The sequence below is a fragment of the Chaetodon auriga genome, chromosome 13, assembly GCF_051107435.1.
Source record: "Chaetodon auriga isolate fChaAug3 chromosome 13, fChaAug3.hap1, whole genome shotgun sequence".
NCBI classification, from domain to species: domain Eukaryota; kingdom Metazoa; phylum Chordata; class Actinopteri; order Chaetodontiformes; family Chaetodontidae; genus Chaetodon; species Chaetodon auriga.
In genome coordinates, this window is record NC_135086.1 from 26456345 (window position 1) to 26476116 (window position 19772).

General features: G+C 41.1%; 1 protein-coding gene across 3 annotated transcripts in view; it reads right to left on the minus strand.

The window, feature by feature from the left end:
• The window catches only part of itgb2 (integrin, beta 2), a 64921-nt gene that overhangs the window by 35936 nt on the left and 9213 nt on the right, over positions 1 to 19772 (minus strand). For 2 of the 3 annotated variants that reach the window (XM_076746626.1, XM_076746624.1), the window contains 8 exons: positions 14454 to 14655; positions 13978 to 14148; positions 9048 to 9289; positions 7330 to 7488; positions 6984 to 7079; positions 6785 to 6874; positions 6534 to 6671; positions 5081 to 5271 (listed from right to left, as the gene is read on the minus strand). In XM_076746626.1, coding sequence (XP_076602741.1) covers positions 5081 to 5271; positions 6534 to 6671; positions 6785 to 6874; positions 6984 to 7079; positions 7330 to 7488; positions 9048 to 9289; positions 13978 to 14148; positions 14454 to 14559 — 1193 coding nt within the window. In that variant the 5' untranslated portion in view covers positions 14560 to 14655. The remainder of the gene's footprint in view (positions 1 to 5080; positions 5272 to 6533; positions 6672 to 6784; positions 6875 to 6983; positions 7080 to 7329; positions 7489 to 9047; positions 9290 to 13977; positions 14149 to 14453; positions 14656 to 19772) is intronic. The other variant, XM_076746625.1, reaches the window with a different exon arrangement.

The window sequence follows — 19772 nt, forward strand, 5'->3', positions numbered from 1 at the left end:
CATTTTCTGTGGTTGAACAACCAGCTTTCAGAGAACTGTTAGTCACACTGAATCCTCAATGCAAGGTCATTTCCAGACTCACTCTCTGGACCAGCATAGAGGGAGCTGCCATTCAGATGAAGAAGACTTTGATGTCATACCTCAGTAAGGTCAGCTATGTAGGCACCACCACAGATTGTTGGACAGCACACCAACAAAGTTGTATGGGGGTCACAGCTCATTGAATAGATGAGGAAACCTTGGAGAGGAGATCTGCTGCACTTGCTTGTGTGGCGCACACAAAATGTATAGTCACATTTTATGTTTTTGTGTTAATGGTTTTATTTTGAAAATGCTGTGAGTATTTTAGTGCTGCCAGCAGGAGGCAGTGTGGCTTCCCGCCACGGACTCTCTTTGCGGACGGACTCTTGTTTGCTTCTTCATTCTGCTGAGTGAAGCGGTACTGAAAGGAAGCGCTGTCGCCTGTCTTATTCTCCTTTACAGGTTGGTGAAGTTAAGAAAACTGGTAAAACTACATTTATACATTGTGTAGCATTGAAATACAATGTCAGGTTGAGTTTGTAAAGGCAAATGTTAACATTTAATGGTTTTGCAAACGAGTAGACACAAGTCAGGGTTTTTTTCTGTGTTGCATGAGTGACCCAAAATGGCACAACTGTGAGTTTTTTGTTGAGAAGAGAAGATTTCAAGTTTAGCTCCAGCACATTTCACTGTAGGTCAGATATCATTCTTGTTCATGTAACCTCTCTTTTGAAATGTGTATTTTATTGCTGTTACTTGTAAGTTAAAATGTAAGTTTTGTCAGCTCATGCAGCTGGACTAAAGTGACAATCATTACCAGCAGTGTGCTATTTTTTTTTTTTTTTTTTTTTTGTACATTTTTTGTACAATTTTAAAAAGTTTTTATTGCAGCTGTCATGCAGTCCTTCTGACATGATTGGAGTTCTTTTGAAATGCTTTGTTATTGGACAGGTAGAGTACAGTCTGATATCGAAGAGTGGCACTGTTTGGTCTTAAAAACACCTTGAAGGTTCCTGGTAAAGCATTTGGTCTTTAGCTTATATGGACCTGTTTTCATTTATAGAGTTGCAGTATTACTGTTGGTGTCCGTTGGTCTACAGAATCCACAATTTATGCCACTTTCAGTGGTTTTACTGCTTGAAAATATTTTATGGGATGGTCTGCACTAAAATGACACATTATACCTCCTAAATGATTTAAATGTTGTGTGTCGACATGTTTATTTTTGTTACAGCGTTTAGATTGCATCTAGATTGAGATTTATATCCTCTTGTCCTTTTTGCACTACACGAGAGCCAACACCCGCTGTTAGAAAAGTAACTAAGTAACTTTTACTCTAAGTAAATTTTAAATGATCTACTTTCTACTTTTACTTGAGTAGATTTCTAGACTGGTCATTTTTCTTGTACTTAAGTAAAATTTCATCAGAGTAATAGTACTTTCACCTGAGTAGAATATTTTAGTACTCTTTCCACCTCTGTCAGTAATCCAGGAGGTTGTGGGTGTGTCGACTCCCATCACTCTCACCCAGGAGCTGAATGGTATTAAATGCACTGGAGAAATCAAAGAAAGTGATCATCACCGTGCTGCTACTACAAACTAGGTGGGAGTAGGCATGCTACAGCAGGTGTATGATGGCATCATTCACACCCAGGTGGGGTAGATAGGTAAACTGTAGAGGGTCCAGTGATGATTTCACCGGCGGTCGGAGTTGGACCAGTACCAGCCTCTCCAGCACCGTCATGAGCGATGTAAGGGCAACGGGTCGGTAGTCATTGGGGCCAGATGGAGACTTGTTCTTTGGAAACAGGAACCACGCAGGACATCTTCCACAGCACCAGGACTCTCTGCAGGCTCAGGCTCAGGTTAAAGAGATGACCCAGGATCACGGACAGCTGGTTGGCACAAGTCCTCAGGACTCTGGAACTAATGCCATCAGAGCCAGCAGCCTTGCCCAAATGCAGCATCTCCAGCTGTCTTCTTACCTGGCCCGCAGTCAGGCAGGGGATGGTACTAGTGGAGGGGGTGCTGTAGGGAATGGTGGGGGATGTGGGAGCCCTGTGATCTCCTTCATTCCTGTCCACACATTGTTCATTCTGTTCTGCTGGAGTTTGGCCTCCAGCTTCCTCCTGTGGGCATCTCTACTCTGCCTCAGCTTCTCCCTCAGCTCGTGTTGAACACCCCTCAGTTCTTTTTTGTCCCTGACCTGAAAGCTTGTTTCTTCCTGTTTAGCAGAATTTTCAGTTCACTGGTGACCCAGGGCATGTTGATGGGAAAGCAGCATACAGTCCGGGTTGGCAGTATGGTCTGTTCACAGAATTTGATGTACTCTGTGATACACTCTGTCAGGCTGTTGATGTCCCCCCCATGTGGCTCACACAACACATCCCAGTGTGTTGTCTCAAAACAGTCCTGCAGTGACTCATTAGCCTCCTGAGTCCACCTGTTCACTGTTTTCATGGACACAGGCTGCCTGTGGACAAGAGGGACATACTGAGGTGTTAACCCGTGTTGCCCACACATAGCTGAAGCCGGGTACCTCAACGCTCAGGTCTGGGATGTCTGAATGCAGCCACGACTCAGTGAAGGCCATAAGGCTGCACTGTCAGTATTTCCACTGAGTCCTGACCAGTGCAACAAGCTTGTCCGTCTTATTTGCTAAGGACCTCACGTTCCCTGTGATGATCACCGGGACAGACGGTCTGCATCTCCGTGCCTTTGCCCTCCATTTGGCTCTGGCTATGCAGCCCTGATGTCGTCTCTTCAACTCGTCCGGGACTACAATCCTGTTTCTGGGCAGCAGCTTGGGTCTACACAACGCGATCAGCTACTCGCGTGTGTAGACAATGCCCCACTCCCCTCTGTACGATCCTCTGTTACGAAGAGTGCAAAAAGCAACAGAAATGCCCCAAAAAAGTTGTAAAACTGTGCACAAACATTGCGACACAGTTACCAAAAGTGAGTTAAGAAATAGAGTTTAAAAGAAACAGAAAAAACACACAAAAACCAACGAAAACGACAGAGCTCCTGCAACAAGCTGTAACCTTCCCTGAGGTGATGAGCACATATTGGCTGCTTGCCTTCACTCTGTGGTCCAACTCCTCCCAAACCATCTCAATTGGGTTTCGGTCAGGTGATTGTGGAGGCCAGGTCATCTGAAGCAGCACTCCATCGCTCTCTTTCTTGGTCAAATGGCCCTTACATAGCCTGGAGGTGTGGGGTCATTGTCCTCTTGAAAAACAAATGATGGTCCCACTAAGCGCATACCAGATGGGATCGCTTATCATGACAGCACACTGTAGTAGCCATGCTGGTTAAGTGTGCCTTGAATTTGGAGTAAATCACCAACAGTGTGTTCAGCAAAGCACCCCCACACCATCACACCTCTTCTTCCATGCTGCACGGTGGGAACCTCACATGTAGAAACCATCCACTCATCTTTTCTGTGTCTTAAAAATTTCAAATTTGGACTCATCAGACCAAAGGACAGATTTCCACTGGCCTAATGTCCATTCCTTGTGTCTCTTGGTTGAAGCAATTCTCTTCTTGTTGTTGTTCTTCCTAAGAAGTGGCTTCTTTGCAGCAATTCAACCATGGAGGCCTGATTCACACAGTCTCATCTGAACAGTTGATGTTGAGATGTGCCTGCTACTTGAACTCTGTGACGCATTTATGTGGGCTCTAATCTGAGGCGCTGTTAATTTGCAGTTTCTGAGGTCGGTAACTGCTGAATTTATCCTCTGCAGCAGAGATAACTCTTGGTCTTCCTTCTCTGTGACGGTCCTCATGAGAGCCAGTTTCATCATAGCATTTAATGGTCTTGAGGCACTTGAGGATACATTCAAAGTTCTTGAAATTATCCGAATTGACTGACCTTCATGTCATAAAGTAATGATGGACTGTCACTTCTCTTTACTTAGTTGAGTGGTTCTTGCCATAATATGGATTAGAACAGTCGTCGCTATTCACTATTTAGACCTTTGTACCAACCCTACCTCTGCACAACACAACTGATGGTCTCAAACACATTAAGAAGGCAAGAAATTCCAGAAGTCAACTCTTGACAAGGCACACCTGTTAATTGAAAACCATTCCTGGTGACTACCTCATAAAGCTGACTGAGAGAATGCCAAGAGTGTGCAACATGGTCATCAGAGCAAATGGTGGCTACTTTGAATAATCTAAAATATAAAACATATTCTGGTTTGTTTAACACTTTTTTGTTTACTACATCATTCCACATGTGTTCCTTCATAGTTTGGATGTTTTCAGTGTTAATCTACAATTTAGAAAATAAAAATAAAAATACAAAAAATAAAGAAAAACCATTGAATGAGAAGGTGTGTCAAAACTTTTGACTGTTACTGTATGTGATGCTGGGTGAGGGGCTGTCACTGGTGTCATTGGTATAGAGGGCAAACAGGAAGGGGCTCAGGACACATCCTTGAGGGGCTCTAGTGAAAATATTAATGTTATGAAAAGGTTATGCTGCCTATTGTAACGGATTCTGGTCTATAACTGAGGAAATTAACTGTTTTAGAATGAGATTTCCACTTGAGAAAAACTTAAATGGTTTCATTTGACTTCTTTTTCAGTTACTGTGAAAAATACAACACATTCATTTTGTGCTCCTGTCGCTCATATGTATTGATTTTGACTGTAAAATCAAATGAATGTCACCATTTAAGATTCATGTGTTTTTATGTGTCACACTGTCTCAGAATGCAAATTCCACTTTAGAAACATTCAACTGTGAATGTTTATGACGGACAACATGGTTTCATTTGACCTCCTTCACAGTTTCTGTGAAAAATACAAGTGTTGATGTTGTGCTTCTGTCGCTCATGTAGTGTGATTTTGTTTGTAAAATCACATGAGCATCACCATTTAAGATTCATTTGTTTTCATGTGTCAAACTGTCTTAGAATGAGATTTCCACTTTAGAATCATTCATCTAATGGCGCCATATAAACCCAATACACACCGTTTTCAGGCAATCAATATAACTTTCAATGCCAACTAACTGACAAAATTATTCTGTAGGTGGTGTAAAGCTTACCTGCAAATACCACAATTGACTCTTCCCTTGCCCTGGCAGTGTGGGTGGCTATTGTCTTGGGTGTCTTCACATTCACACTCACAGTTTGTCGATAAGGTCACTGTCAATGTATCTTTAAAGCCCAGTGGCCTTATCGTAAAAGACTTGTCCGTCATACATGAGTCCGCTGTCACGGTGACCTCAAAAGAAATCTGGAGGGGGCAGTTAGGTTTGGAGAGTCAGACAGAGGTGTAATACATTTACCACATTTTCAAAATATTCAAATTCTTGATCCCTTCTTGTATTCATATTTAATATATTGGACCCCTCCTTTCAAGCTCATCCTGAATCTGATCCTCATGAATCCTCTTTTCTAGCATCTTGGCATCTTATTTGCAACACACCCTCTAATCCAGTCTGCATGGACATTGTCATTGACCTCAATGCAACACGGAAGAGGTATATCTACCACAGCAATGTTGTGTTAGAGATGCAGTCTGAAGTCTAAGGTCTTGATTTACTGGTTGATCTATGTTCAAGCCCTCACTTGTGATCATTTGTTTTGAGTAGCGACAGAAAGAATGAGGTCGCAAATTCAAGTAGTAGAGACGAGTTTCTTTAATTGTGTGGCAGGGCTCAACGTAAGAGGTAGAGGGAAGAGTGCCGAAGAGCATTTGGTGGAGAACCGCTGCTCCTTCACATTGAAAGGAACCAGTTAAGGGGGTTTGGGCTTTTGATTAAGATTTTTCCAGGCCACCTCCCTTTGGAGGTGCTGTGGGCATGTTTGAAATTTATTAGACTTCAGGCCATTTTCTGTGGTCAACAACAATGGATTTGGATTGTAAACATGGCTCCAAAGTAAACAGTAACATCAAGGTCACACAGCAATTCTGTACCTAGAGAAAAAAGCTAAAGTGACACAGAGCCTCAAAGAAGCAGACTGCATCTCTGGTTCAATCATTTATGGACAAAGAAAATTCATGCCACTTGTTAGCATATGCTTAGGTCTATTTTATTTTATGAAAGGAAGAAAGCAGAAGCAATTTAGGTTAAAAACAAATTTTATATGAATTAAGATTGTGTATACACTCATTTATCAATGTAGGGCTTTTTTTTCCAAGTATTTTTTCTTTAATAGATATAGTATTGTGGCCTTAATATCGGGTATTAATGAACCAAGAGATTTTGATATTGTTCCATCCTTACAAACAACAAATAAACAAACTAAATAAATAACAAAACAAAAAAGAGCAAAGAAAAGAGTTACAACCATGTCCAACTGGGAGGACAAGGGCAAGGACTTGGACCAGGTTAAGTGGATGGACAATGGATGGATGGATTTAATGAAAACCATAATTTAGATATTGGGAGCACCCAATACAGTGTGAAAACCTGGAATTGATGAACAAGAACTGTATGCAATTGGTATATGAACATCATGATGAAAAGATATTTTAAAAATCTGAAAACTGACCTTCTCTCCCACAGTTACGTTTTTACAAATCCCTTCGCTGTCCCCTGGTGGTCCTGCCTGATTACATTTCGGGGTGTAGACAACTCTTACATTGTCAGGGAGACTGTCATGGGTCACAGTTACTTTTGAGGACAACTTCTGTCATGGATTACACATTTGAATGTTGTGAGATGTAGAGAAAAATAGCATAAAGTAATCAGTAAAAATGTATTGGTAAAGTGGTCAAGTCGAATGGTGAATTGGCAACTTACGTCGTAGGCACTTTTAATCAATTGAACAACATTTTTAGAATCTGTTGACAGAACTCCCACTTCTGATTTTTTGATCATTTTAGAGAGTTCCTAGCACAAAACATAAGATGACATGAAAAATCAATCACAGTAAGAATTTAATGTGTGCTCTATAAACAAATAAAAGGAGGTACACATATGAAAGGTAAATGTTATTTACCTTGTACACAATCTCCACATTTTTTGTCACTGCAAATATTGGCTGAATATTGTGTTTTTCCAGCTGCATAGCTAGTTGTCCAACAGATGGGTAGTCCTGCACACAACAATTTGTGATATCAGTGAGCTTTATAAACCTCATGTCCATGTTACACCTCATAAACAACCATTTGAGGTGCCAACCACAGAACAAAACTCACTATCAATGTTTTTCATGAAAATTTATTTTTGGAATCATAAAGGGCAGCTGCAATTTATGACTATAACTTAGGTATTATTTTTACACTTTTGTCTATCATTTAGATAACTTTAATGACTGTAGATTGGCTCATTTGATTCTTACATACCATATCAGTGCTCTTGGTATAAAGGTTGTTTTCCATGTGGCAATGTTCATCATTATGTTCCAGTATGCCGGCTAATTTTCCATCCCCGGCCATGTGGAATCCAGCATCAGTGGTCAGCACAATCAGCCGAGTGCTGCTGTTCCTCCAACCTATTTTGTCCTATACAACAGTAAGTGTGAGGAACCATTTAAGCAAGAAAACTTCAAAGGTCAAGTTAAAAGGAACTTACTGTACTGATTCTACAGACCTGTTCTATCCCTATGTCCTTTTCCTGTTTCCTAGTATTATTGTTGCCTGTCTTTTCCTCTGTCTGTCTAGCTGGGTTTCACCTACACTCAGCCAGCTCCGCCTCTTCAGGTGCACACCTGACGCGCATTATCCTGATTAAGGCACAGGATAAAAGGGGAGAGCTCTCTCTTACCTGTGCTAGATTGTCCTGAATCCCTGGCGGTGTGTTTGTTTGTGTTTTGTGAGTACTATGCTATCTCCTCTCCTGTTGAGTTGCTAATGTTAACTATTTTTGGACTGCCACATTGTGTGCTCTTTTTGTTTCAGTGTCTTCTGCCGCGTCAGTTAGTGCCTAAAACCTGCTTCGTCGGAGCTCCCTTAGTTTCTCCCCATTCCTTTTGAGTGCGCTTTTTGTTTATTTCTGTATCCACTCCTGATGAGTGCGTTTTCTGTTTCACCCCTTGTGTCTAAAATAAATTGCGTTATTTTTTATATCTCTGTCTCTCGTCTGCATCTTTAGGTCCAAACAAATTCAAAAACTGTGCTCACACTCGGCCTCCCACAAAATACGTTCATACCCTAATAACTGCTTTATGAATAATGCTTACAAGTATTCAGTACAAAACCCAGAAACCATAGTTTCCCTCCTTTTTTTGGGCAGTTAGAACACTTGCTTAAGGCCAGATTGTCTTGTTATTGAATACAAAAAGCCACTGTTTTTTTTTTTGTTTTTTTTTTCAATATTTAACCAAGGCCTCCACCTGCCCCTAAACTGAACCAAGCTTTGTGTGCAGCTCGGCACAAAATGTGTGACGCTGCCACTGAATATGCAAGAAGTGTTCTGTCACTATATTCAGTAACAATGACTGCCGCTCTCCAAGCATTGCTTTTTGCTCAATGACATTGTCGTTGAGCAAAAAGTCATGAAGCACTTTATCGTGCATTATGTGTTTATTTTCTCTGCTGTGACAAGGATCTCAAAAAAGTTTTCTAATTATTAATCCAGGCTCTAATTCTTGTAACATAAATAGCAGCTTAACAGATGAGACATGTTGTACTGTAATATCATGCACCAGAGTTCATTTGAACAGAACTGAAAAGATTAGATGTGACAGCCCCTATGGTTATTATTATAATAATTATTATTATATATTATAATTTTAATAATTATTGTTCTGCAGTATGGTCTGCATTTTAGAATAACTTCAGAACCCAGCCTCAGTTCTGACATTTGTGAAAATGGCATCATTCCTTCAACCAAAGTATATATTGTCAAGTCCTGACAATATCATTTGGCCCAGTTTATCCAGACATTTGACATAGCTGACGCAGTAAACATGCTATGCCCTTTAAGCTTACACAGTCTGTTCAAAAGCACAGAAATATACATTCTGTTGTAGAAAGGACCCATACAGAGGGTTTTTTAGTTTTATGCTTGATTACCTTGTATTACTTACAGTACATTGTTATCTCTTTGGTTGGGTCCTTACCCCACATACAGCAGCCTGCATCATAGCATCAAGACTCCCTTCAGGAGAGTCCAAGTTCCCAGAAATGAACTGCTCTGTCACTTTTTTTTTGAACTCATCCTCCCTTGGTGTCATACTAAGCACGTGCCTGTAGCCAAAGGCGGCCTGACACTGCTGGTCATTCTCATCACATGGCTTCTGCAGTTTCTTCTCATTGGTGTTAGTGTAAGGAAGGACCGTCTTATCAACAAAGGCACCAAACCCTATAGTTAGAGAAATATCTATTAGTTCCTAATTCTTGTTTTTTTCTTTATAAGTTAGCAGTTCTTGAAAGGTTTATCAAACATTTCAGATTGTTGAGATTTCTACAGAAATAACATACAGAAACAAATGACAGAACTTCAGAATATAGCATGTAAATTTCATGTAAAACAGTTTGCACAAATGGGATTTCAAAACATTAAGTCCTGGTAGGTACAAGGGAAGAATTTAGCGCACACAGGATCAGACTCTGTGATCACCTGTCCTGTTTCTAATATGGCAAAAATCAACATATATTTTTTCTCATTTACATTTTTTCCTTTTCTTTTTTGGAGGGGCTCTCAAATACTATGTTTACCAGCAGTCATTACAGTGCTGCTGAGCTGCAGATAAAACAATTATTTTACGATCACAACATTTTCAGACAAAATGAGCTGCAAACATATGCTTGTAAAACAAGCTCTAAATTATATTATCAATGTGGCTGCTGAAGAACACACGTTAAATGTCTATAGACTCCTAAGCATATTGCCAGCCAGATATCGGGGTGTATTTTTGTGGATTACAGGTGAAACTCGGAATATTAGAATATTGTGCAAAAGTTCATTTATTTCAATAATTCAACTTTGAAGGTGAAACTAATATATTACATAGACATGCAAAGCGAGGTATTTCAAGCCTTTATTTGTTATCATTTTGATGATTATGGCTTACAGACTCCTAAGCACATTGCCAGCCAGATATCGGGGTGTATTTTTGTGGATTACAGGTGAAACTCAAAAAATTAGAATATCATGCAAAAGTTCATTTATTTCAATGATTCAACTTTAAAGGTGAAACTAATATATTACATAGACAATTTACATGCAAAGCAAGATATTTCAAGCCTTTATTTGTTATCATTTTGATGACTATGGCTTACAGCTTATGAAAACCTCAAATTCAAAATCTCAGAATATTAGAATATTACATGAAATCAATAAAAAAAAAAGGATTTCAAATACAGAAATGTCAGCCCTCTGAAAAGCATATGTACTCAGTACTTGGTTTGGGTCCCTTTTACACGAATTACTGCCTCAATGCGGCGTGGCATGGATGCTATCAGCCTGTGGCACTGCTGAGGTGTTATGGAAGACCAGGATGCTTCAATAGCAGCCTTCAGCTCTTCTGCATTGTTCGGTCTCATGTCTCTCATCTTTCTCTTGGCAATGCCCCATAGATTCTCTAACTGTTCTCTGACTGTGGAAACTTCACACTGGACTTTAAGCATCTTAGATTGTGTGCCTCTGCATTCTTCCTCCAGACTCTGGGACCTTGGTTTCCAAATGAAATGCAATATTTGCTCTCATCAGAGAAGAGAACTTTGGACCACTGAGCAACAGACCTGGGGCCTCATTTATAAAACTTGCTTACGCACAAAACGGGGCTTGAAAGTTGCGTACGCAACTTCCTACGCAAAGGTTGTGATTTATAAAAATAAACTTAGCGTGAGAATGTGCGCACCGGTACGCCAACTTTGATGCTTGCGTACAAACATTTTGGAGACGGGGAAACTGGCGGTGCAGATGGTGAGGTGGTGAATTGAAGCCAGATTGATTGTTAGGCCTACTACTGTATGCACAATGTTCATATATCATACTTCCATCTTCAAATGATAGAGTGCGGTGGATGGCACTGATGGATTAGTATTAATTCTGACAAGGTGTGTAACAATCATTCAATTTGCTGAGTAAGCATATAAATAGTGCGGTGACACTCGTGCGTAATGCTGCACAATGGATGCGCTGGCACTGCTGGAAGATCATGCAAATGGTAGGATCAGGATGGAGAGAAGTTTTAGGGACCACGGAGATTCCCTGGCCCATGATGATGACTGGCTAATAAGCCGATTTAGATTCCCTAGAGCGGTGCTCTTGGATCTATGTGCTGAACAGGGCCCCGCCGGAACCGCGCCATCCCGGTGCATATCCAGGTGCTGACCACTCTGGGGTTTCTGGCGACTGGCTCCTTTCAGTGGGAATTAGCTGACAGGTAAGTGTTTGATATGATTAATATTATATAATGTTACATTGTCTGTCTAAAGGCCCTTTTGGGTATGATATAATTCAGTTAAATTATGTCCTTAGGTCTGGGATATAGCAGCCATCCCTCAGCACCATAATGCCGGCCGTTTTGGATGGCATTATAAAAATGACCAGTCGATAAATCAGGTTTCCTTACACTGTGGGTGAACAGGCCAACATTAAAAGGCAATTTGCAGCAATGTCCGGTTTCCCAAATGTAATCGGCGCAATTGACTGCACTCGAATTGCTATAAGGGCCCCGAGTGAAAATGAATTTGCTTATGTGAATCGAAAAAATGTGCATTCACTCAATGTACAAATTATTTGTACCTCGGACATGATCTTGACGAATGTAGTGGCACGGTGGCCTGGGTCAGCACATGACTCATTCATCCTGACGCACAGTAGTGTAGGGATCTGTAATTTCTGCCACAGATCGCTTTGTGGCACTGGAACTATTCACTGCGGTGACGACGTGCCGCCACTCTTTTTTTTTTTTTTTATTGTATTCGTGACGCCACTACTGTGACCACCAAACAAAATATCCTTTCTGGCCTCCACCTCACCCACAAGCACCTCGATTTCAGTAAAGTTTCTTTTTCTTTTCTCTGCCATGATCGAACATAAAATGCCATTGATCAGCAGGCATATTTATATGCAAAGACATTCATGAGGTACTTTGCATTGACCATTCATGGTAAAATGTGGGTGTGTCGGGGGCAGGATGTGAGGTGAACCACCTGCGCAATCTTCCAGGTGGAGTGTGATTCATAAAGGGAAAATTGCGTGCAGGTGTGAGTACGCACGGTTTTATAAATCCGAATATTTTTTGGCGTACGTCATTTTCAGCTTTTGGGCGTACGCACACTTTTAGTATGGATTCTACGCAATGTTTTATAAATGAGGCCCCAGTTCTTTTTTTTCTTTTGCCCAGGTAAGACGCTTCTGGTGTTGTTCGTTATTCAGGAGCGGCTTCACAAGAGGAATACAACATCTGAAGCCCATGTCCAGGATCCATCTGTGTGTGGTGGCTCTTGATGCATCAACTCCAGCCCCATTCCACTCCTTGTGAAGCTCTCCCACACTTTTGAATGGCCTTTTCCTGACAATCCTCTCCAGGATGCGGCCATCCCTGCTGCTTGTGCGCCTTTTTCTTCCACACTTTTTCCTTCCTCTTAACTTTCTATTGATTTGCTTTGATATAGCACTTAGAGAACATCCAACTTCTCTTGCAATTACCTTTGAGGCTTTCCCTCCTTGTGGAGGGTGTCAATGATGATTTTCTGCACAACTGTCAGGTCAGCAGTCTTCCCCATGATTGTGAATTCTACTGAACCATACTGAGAGACAATTTAAAGGCTCAGGAATCCTTTGCAGGTGTTTTGGATTAATTAGATGATTAGACTCTGACACTTTGAGCCTACAATACTGAGCCTTTCCACAATATTCTAATTTTCTGAGATTTTGAATTTGGGGTTTTCATAAGCTTTAAGCCATAATCATCAAAAATATAAGACATAAAGGCTTGGGATATCTCACTTTACATGTAATGAGTCTATATGATATATTAGTTTCACCTTTCAATTTGAATTACTGAAATAAATGAACTTTTGCACAATATTAGAATTTTTCGGGTTTCACCTGTATAGTCTTAGTTATGGCATCCTGGAGACTGCCATTGAAAAGACCTATACACAGCCTGATTTATCAACCTGGCTGCATTTGAAATCACCCATCCATTGTGTCCACTGTACTAAGGAGTCTTTATGTCAAGTCTTACTGCCTATACTGCAACACCAGAGACTATTATTTTAGTATGTGCCCTAAATTCAAAACACTGCTAATTGTGGGCAAGATCAAAGGAAAGGGCCACTGGTGCTGTTGTAGGAATCACGCACCAGAGGCATGTATTCTGAAGAAGCCCTGTAGCATCTGCAAGCAGCAGTACCTCAGCATGAAGCAAGCCACCTGGAGACCTAATAGTCTCATGGTCAACACTAATCCAGATAGCAGTGTGTCACTTAGATGGGCACTGCAAGGACCTGATAAAAGACTTTTCTCTGATATCAGTTTTAACTGTCAGTTGGATCTTATGTTGAATGCCAACATTCCTTGTGTTTTGTCATCATTTAAAAAAAAAACAATATTTTAACATATTTATAGCTACATCTCATTCCCTACAAGAGGTACACCCTTATTCTGAGGGTTGGGCAAATGTTTGCAGTTACAACAAGAACTCCATATTTAAAAATGTTTTACAAGGTAAATATGTTTAATATTGATAATAATACCATAACTAACGTCAATACAACAACAGCGCTATTACCCTAGTTTACCCTTTTCCTATCGTGGGTGCAATTAAAACTACTACCAATTTGTAATTATTAAATTGATTAAATTGATATACAGTGTAATCTATTTAAAGTCCTTCTTATAAACAAACCTCTTCTTTCCTTGTACCTACTTAGATTTTGTGTCCCATATTGGTTACCAGTACCAGGTATTTACTGATAGGTGAAATGTACAAGATAATTAGACGATAAGATGTAGCTGTATTCTAAAATGTTTACAAATAATAAATATTGGTATTTTGAAAGATTATCAGGTGCAGATTGCAATCTTATTACCTATTTGAGCATTTCCAGTGATGTTATTCAGAGCTTCAAAAAGATCTTTTCCCAGTTCTTTGATATTTTCCAAGTCATCTTTCATGGAGTAAGACAGGTCCATCAGGTAGTAGAGATCAACTGGATAACCCTGAACTCTTTTAAAAGAAACACTGAATGTGGTAGAGAGCCCTGTAAACACAGAAGAGAAACGAGCTAATGAGAAACAAAAGAAAACAAGAAATACTACCATGGTCATGTATGCATAAAACAATACACTGTATAATATTAAAAATATTATATTTGAAGTTCAGTGACAGTAAGTCCATTCAATTCTCAAATCAAATGTGATGATAGATGATACTGAAAAACAAGAAAAGTATGTTTTGCCCAGCCAAGTTCTTCACAAATTCAGATAATGACATTTTACTTTGACCTGGAAACCAAACACTTATTTCTTCAAAAATCAAAGGTCAGCATTAACCGATTCCACTAACCGGGTCGCAGTCTCAGACTAATCTTCTGTGGACTCAGCTGAACAGGCTCTTGCCGGTTGAATGACACAGACAGTGGATGTTTTTGGACAATGCTGAGGTTGTTCATGGGGGAAATGATTTCTTCCTTCTTGCATCCTCTTTCTATTAATTGAGCTTGGGTGTCACAGCGTGCTGCTTCCTGCTCACCTGCTTTGGTGAAATTCTGTACAAAGGGGAGGCAAAAACACCCCAAAACAGATAAGAATAGTCTTTTATATTTTAGATAAACTAAGTTCACTCTAGTACACGTTTCATTATAAGTGTTGAGTTTCACTGTCAATAGCTAAGAATAGTAATAATAATAATAACAATAATAATAATGATGATAATGATGATGATGATGATGATTATTATTCTTGTTGTTGTTGTTGTTGTTGTTGTTGTTGTTATAAGTGAATGGAAATGGAATATCTGTTGTGTTCTCAGTTGTACTGATGGAATTCTTATCAAGACAGCAGTAAACATGGGGCGAATTGAGATTGCATCAACTGTTAAGAATGTTTTAAACAAGTGTTTTTTAAAAAGGAAATCAAGACATGGTTCTTTTCTGCATTGAAATAAACAAAAGCCCAAGCCACAGTTGGAGAATTCATGGTACACTGCAGAGTAGTGGGAGGCAAATCTATAATTGATTAAGCATTAGTCCTCAACTAAATAGTAATTTAGAAAGATATTAGGGCAATTGCCAAAATATGGTTCTTCAAAACATAAGACAACATACTTACTAACATTTTCCCAGGAATCAGGAGGAGCACACAGGGCATGTGTAGCAGGTATTACAGAGATTACTTGAAAATTAACTGTTTGTCAAAGCAGGAAATGTGAATTTCAGGCTGCTTTTGTCAGTTATTTGGGCTTTGTTGTTGAGCATGGACAGGTGAAGGTGGACCCAGAAAAATAAAGGTAGTGGAGGATTGGCCGGTCCCCGAGAATTGAAAGCACTTCCAGCATTTCCTGGGATTTTTCTACAGGCGCTTCATTCAGGATTACAGCAGGGTTGTGGTTCCCCTGAGCCGTTTGACCTCACCTTTCGTCCTGTTCACCCAGTTGAATCCAATTTAACACCCTAAAATCTATGTCCTTTTTTTATTGAAAGAACATCATTAAACATTTACATACGATAACACACAACAAGACAGTTTAGATAACTACACAAAACAATTATTCAAGCCACATGTGGCTTAGGAGGTAGGGTGGGTCATTCACCAATCAGGAAGTCGGTGGCTTGATCCCCACTTCCTCCATTGTGCATGTCAAACTGTCTTTTGGCAAGTGTTTGTATAAATGTGTGAATGTGGCATATAATGTAAAACACTTTGAGTGATTAACTTGACTAGAAAAACATGATATACATACAGTCCATTTACTGTGCAAACTATGTGGTTTCAGCAAGTCTATAGCAACAATCAGTCTCTCACTCAGTCTCTTACTTGTTGTCATTGTCATCTCATCTGCTCACCTGCTCTGCCAGGAGTTTTTCACACTTAGCCACAACCACCAGTCCACCCCCCCGATCACACAACTCATTGCAATCAGTCCAGCACTTCAGCAGCTCTCCCACACACTATCAGTGCCCGATTGTTCTTCGCAGCATGCAAGACTCTCCAGCTTATCGTATCTTATCGGATTGATCTCTCGTTATTGGACCTGCCTGCCTTTGACTATGCCCGATTGCCTGCTCCCTGGTAAATACCTTATCCTTCAGAGTTTGATAACTTCGGTTACCCTGTATTTCCTGGATTAAAGGGGACATGAAACACTCCAATTCTTATTTATCTCACACAGAATTAAGTGTGTGGGAATACGTCTGTGATTTTTTTAAGATGAAAAATGCTTTTACATAAAATTAGAAGAGTTTTTTTTTCGTGCCGATCAACTGCTTCAGCAATAGTGCGCCGCCATGTTGTTCTTGCGTCATTAGCTATGTCACAAGGTTGGTTGGTTGGATCAGGTTGGATACATAGCTAGCTTGGCAGTACGAAGAAAGAATGGAAGAGGACGACATTGAGCGGAATTTCGAAGCGATGCCATCACACCTGATGGCATACATCTTCGAGCCACTGAGGAGACAAACACCTCAAACACAGCCCTGGGTTGTTTTGGAGGAAGAGCAGCTGATGGTTTCTGCAGGTGCTGAGAGAGTGGGCAACACAGCGTGGTGCATGTGGCAACTGCAGGGAAATGCCCACCCCGACAGAGTGTATTTGTTGTCGGGAGACGAACGTGGGCCATCTTCTGGGGGATGTTCCCTGCGTGACTTTATCCCGCACGTCCCAGATGCTCTGCTGCGAGAGGGAAGTGTTGGAAGTGGCCATGCTTTCATTGAAAGACGTCTGTGCTGAGACCGTGGTGTGCCCCATTAACAGCAGGTAATTTAACCGTAACATTAGTTGCTGAGCTGGAAAGGCTCGACTGATTGAAAGATCATTATGTCCAGAATACAGTCTGCCCTAGCTAGCATTATAGTTCACTGGCTAATGTCCTCATCAAAATTGCAGATTAATCATGCTACGCTACTTGTGTGCCACAATTGTAAACCTGCTAGTGCGTCATTAGCCAACCAGCTCACTGGCTAGTTAGCTTACTTGTATAGCCGTAATGCCACAGCGAACTCGTGTAGCGTAACGCCACACACTAACTAGCTAGTGAACCGGTTGTCTAATGTCACACAAGTAAGTTTACCAGTGTGATATCGTTAGGTGTATTGTGGCATTACCTTGCTAGCGCCACATTAGTAAACAAACTGACTTACTAGCTAAAAAGAGTGTAAGCTAGCTAACCTTGGCTTACTTGTCTCGTCCCTCTAGGATGCAGAGGAAGCGCACCTGTGGTTTTTTAGACATGATACTACAGGTACTTTGTGTACTTGGCAGCGTCCTGTCACCCCAACATTGAGGAATGCTGTGGAATCAACTACGTGGATGGCAGATTGGAATTGTGGATCCTGTGGCTACAGATGATGTGATGGTTGAGGCGATGAGGCATGTACACTGATCGCAGAGTGAGTGGGTCTCTAACTATAAATTAGAATCTATATAAGTTACTCATATTGAATTTAGAATGTTGATGATCCCTTTTCAAGAAAAAAGATTCTGTGCCTCCCCTCCTCCTCCTGCACTCCACAAGCTGCAACTCCAGTGAATTTCATAAGAGATTTAACATGGATTGAAAATTGTGTACTGTTTTTTATGTTTATGGGAAAAATAAAGTAATCTAGAATCTTGAATGAGTGTTTTATTAATTATATGAATTGATTGTTTGATGTTTATTATTGTAGAAAATGAAGTGAAATTATCATTGTAGTTATTATGTAATAACCCTGCCACAGTATTTTTTTAAGCCTGCCATCACTGGAAAAATGTGTTGCTTGTATCCGTGGTCCATTTAAATTACACAGTATTAGCAGGAATAAAAGGCAAATTATATTGTAGATAGCAAGCTTTTTTTTTCTTTTCTTTCTTTCTTTTTTTTTTTAGCCATGCCGCATAAGTGCACTAGCTCTACGTCTGACGATGTAATGGTTCTGATTAATAGAAGGTGTTGTCCACACACAAACCGCATGCACACAGCCACTGCAGTCAGTTTCCGTTTGTATAACTACAGTTTGATCAGTTGTGCATAGCACTAGCGATCTCCACCACCTAACCTATCTCTCTCTGCTCTGCTTTGCACCTCCGCACTGTCCCCTCAGTGACCCCTGTTCCAGTCCAAATTCCTCCTCCTGGAGGGCACTCACATTCTGGCTATATTCATTGACTCTAGGACCGATGCCAGCATCATGGATGAAAAGCCAGCTGGGAATTTATCTGGTCCCCCTCTCCAGACCCATTTCGGTCAGTGTATTCGACAGCTATCTACTAGGAACTGTTACCCATCAGACTTAACCAGTTTGTGTCCTGCTGTCCAGTTATTATCACAAGACCATCCTGTTTCACATCCTGAAGTCACCACACATCCTGCTCATCCTGGGGTATTCCCTGGTTATGACCGCATAACCCTCACATAGATTGCACTACGGGGGTCATCCTGGGATGGAGTGCTTCATGCTACCAGCTCTGTCTCAAGAATGGCACAGCCCCTTAGTGTGCCCTCACCCCGAGTTTCACTCCTGATCTGACCACCTTGCTGCCGGAGTATCATGACTACAAGGAGGTTTTCAGTAAAGCTAAGGCAACCTCCCTGCCTCCTCATCATTCTTATGACTGCGGAGAGAGAGAAGCCATGGACACATATATCGATGACTCGTTGGCAGCCGGCATCATTCATCCATCATTTTCACCTGCTGGGGTGGGTTTCTTCTTCATTGGAAAAAAAGATGGGACACTGAGATCCTGCATCAATTACAGGGGTCTTAATGAGATCACAGTGAAGAACCGCAACTCACTTACGTTAATCACTTCTGACTTCAAGCTTCTCCAGGGGGCCATCATCTTCACTAGGCTCAACCTTTCCATCTACCACTTCTGATAAATGCAGCTGTTGTCCAGGGACTAATGAGTCAGGCTCTCTTGTATATTCCCAATTGCTACAAAAGTAATTTGCTGTGCCAAAATTTTAACCCTTAACTCCAAAATCTTGTGTCAGATGATCTCACCACACAATATATTGTTTGGGAGTCCTCGTAATGGAATGCCGGTTTGGGTGCAAACTTCATTCCAGCATTTAGGATAAATAAAATCATTTAGGATAAATCTCAACTGGTGGCTTTCTTTTTTGTGGTACTGATGATCGAGGTAGTGAGCTCCTGGACAGTCTATGGTGGTACTTGGTGGCGTCGGATGCACCGATACATAACTTCCTATAGGTGCTCAATTGGATTTAGGTCAGGGGAACACAAAGGCCAGTCAATGGCATCAATGCCTTCTTATCCAGAAACTGCTTACACACTTTGGCCACATGAGGCCAGGCATTGTTCAGCACCAGGAGGAACCCAGTGTTCACTGCAGCAGCATAAGATCTGACAGGATTTCATCCCGTTACCTAACAGCAGTCAGGGTACCATTGGCTATGACATGGAGGTCTGTGCGACCCTCCAAGGATATGCCTCCCCAGACCATCACTGACCCAACACCGACCCGGTCATGCTGGATAATGGTACAGGCAGGATAACATTCACCATGTGTCTCCAGCCTCTTTGACGCCTGTCAAATGTGCTCAGTGTGAATCTGCTCCCTGTGAAGAGAACGAGGCGCCAGTGGCAGACCTGCCAATTCTGGTGCTCTCTGACAAATGCCAATCAAGCTGCACGGTGCTGGGCTGTGAGCACAGGTCCCATTAGAG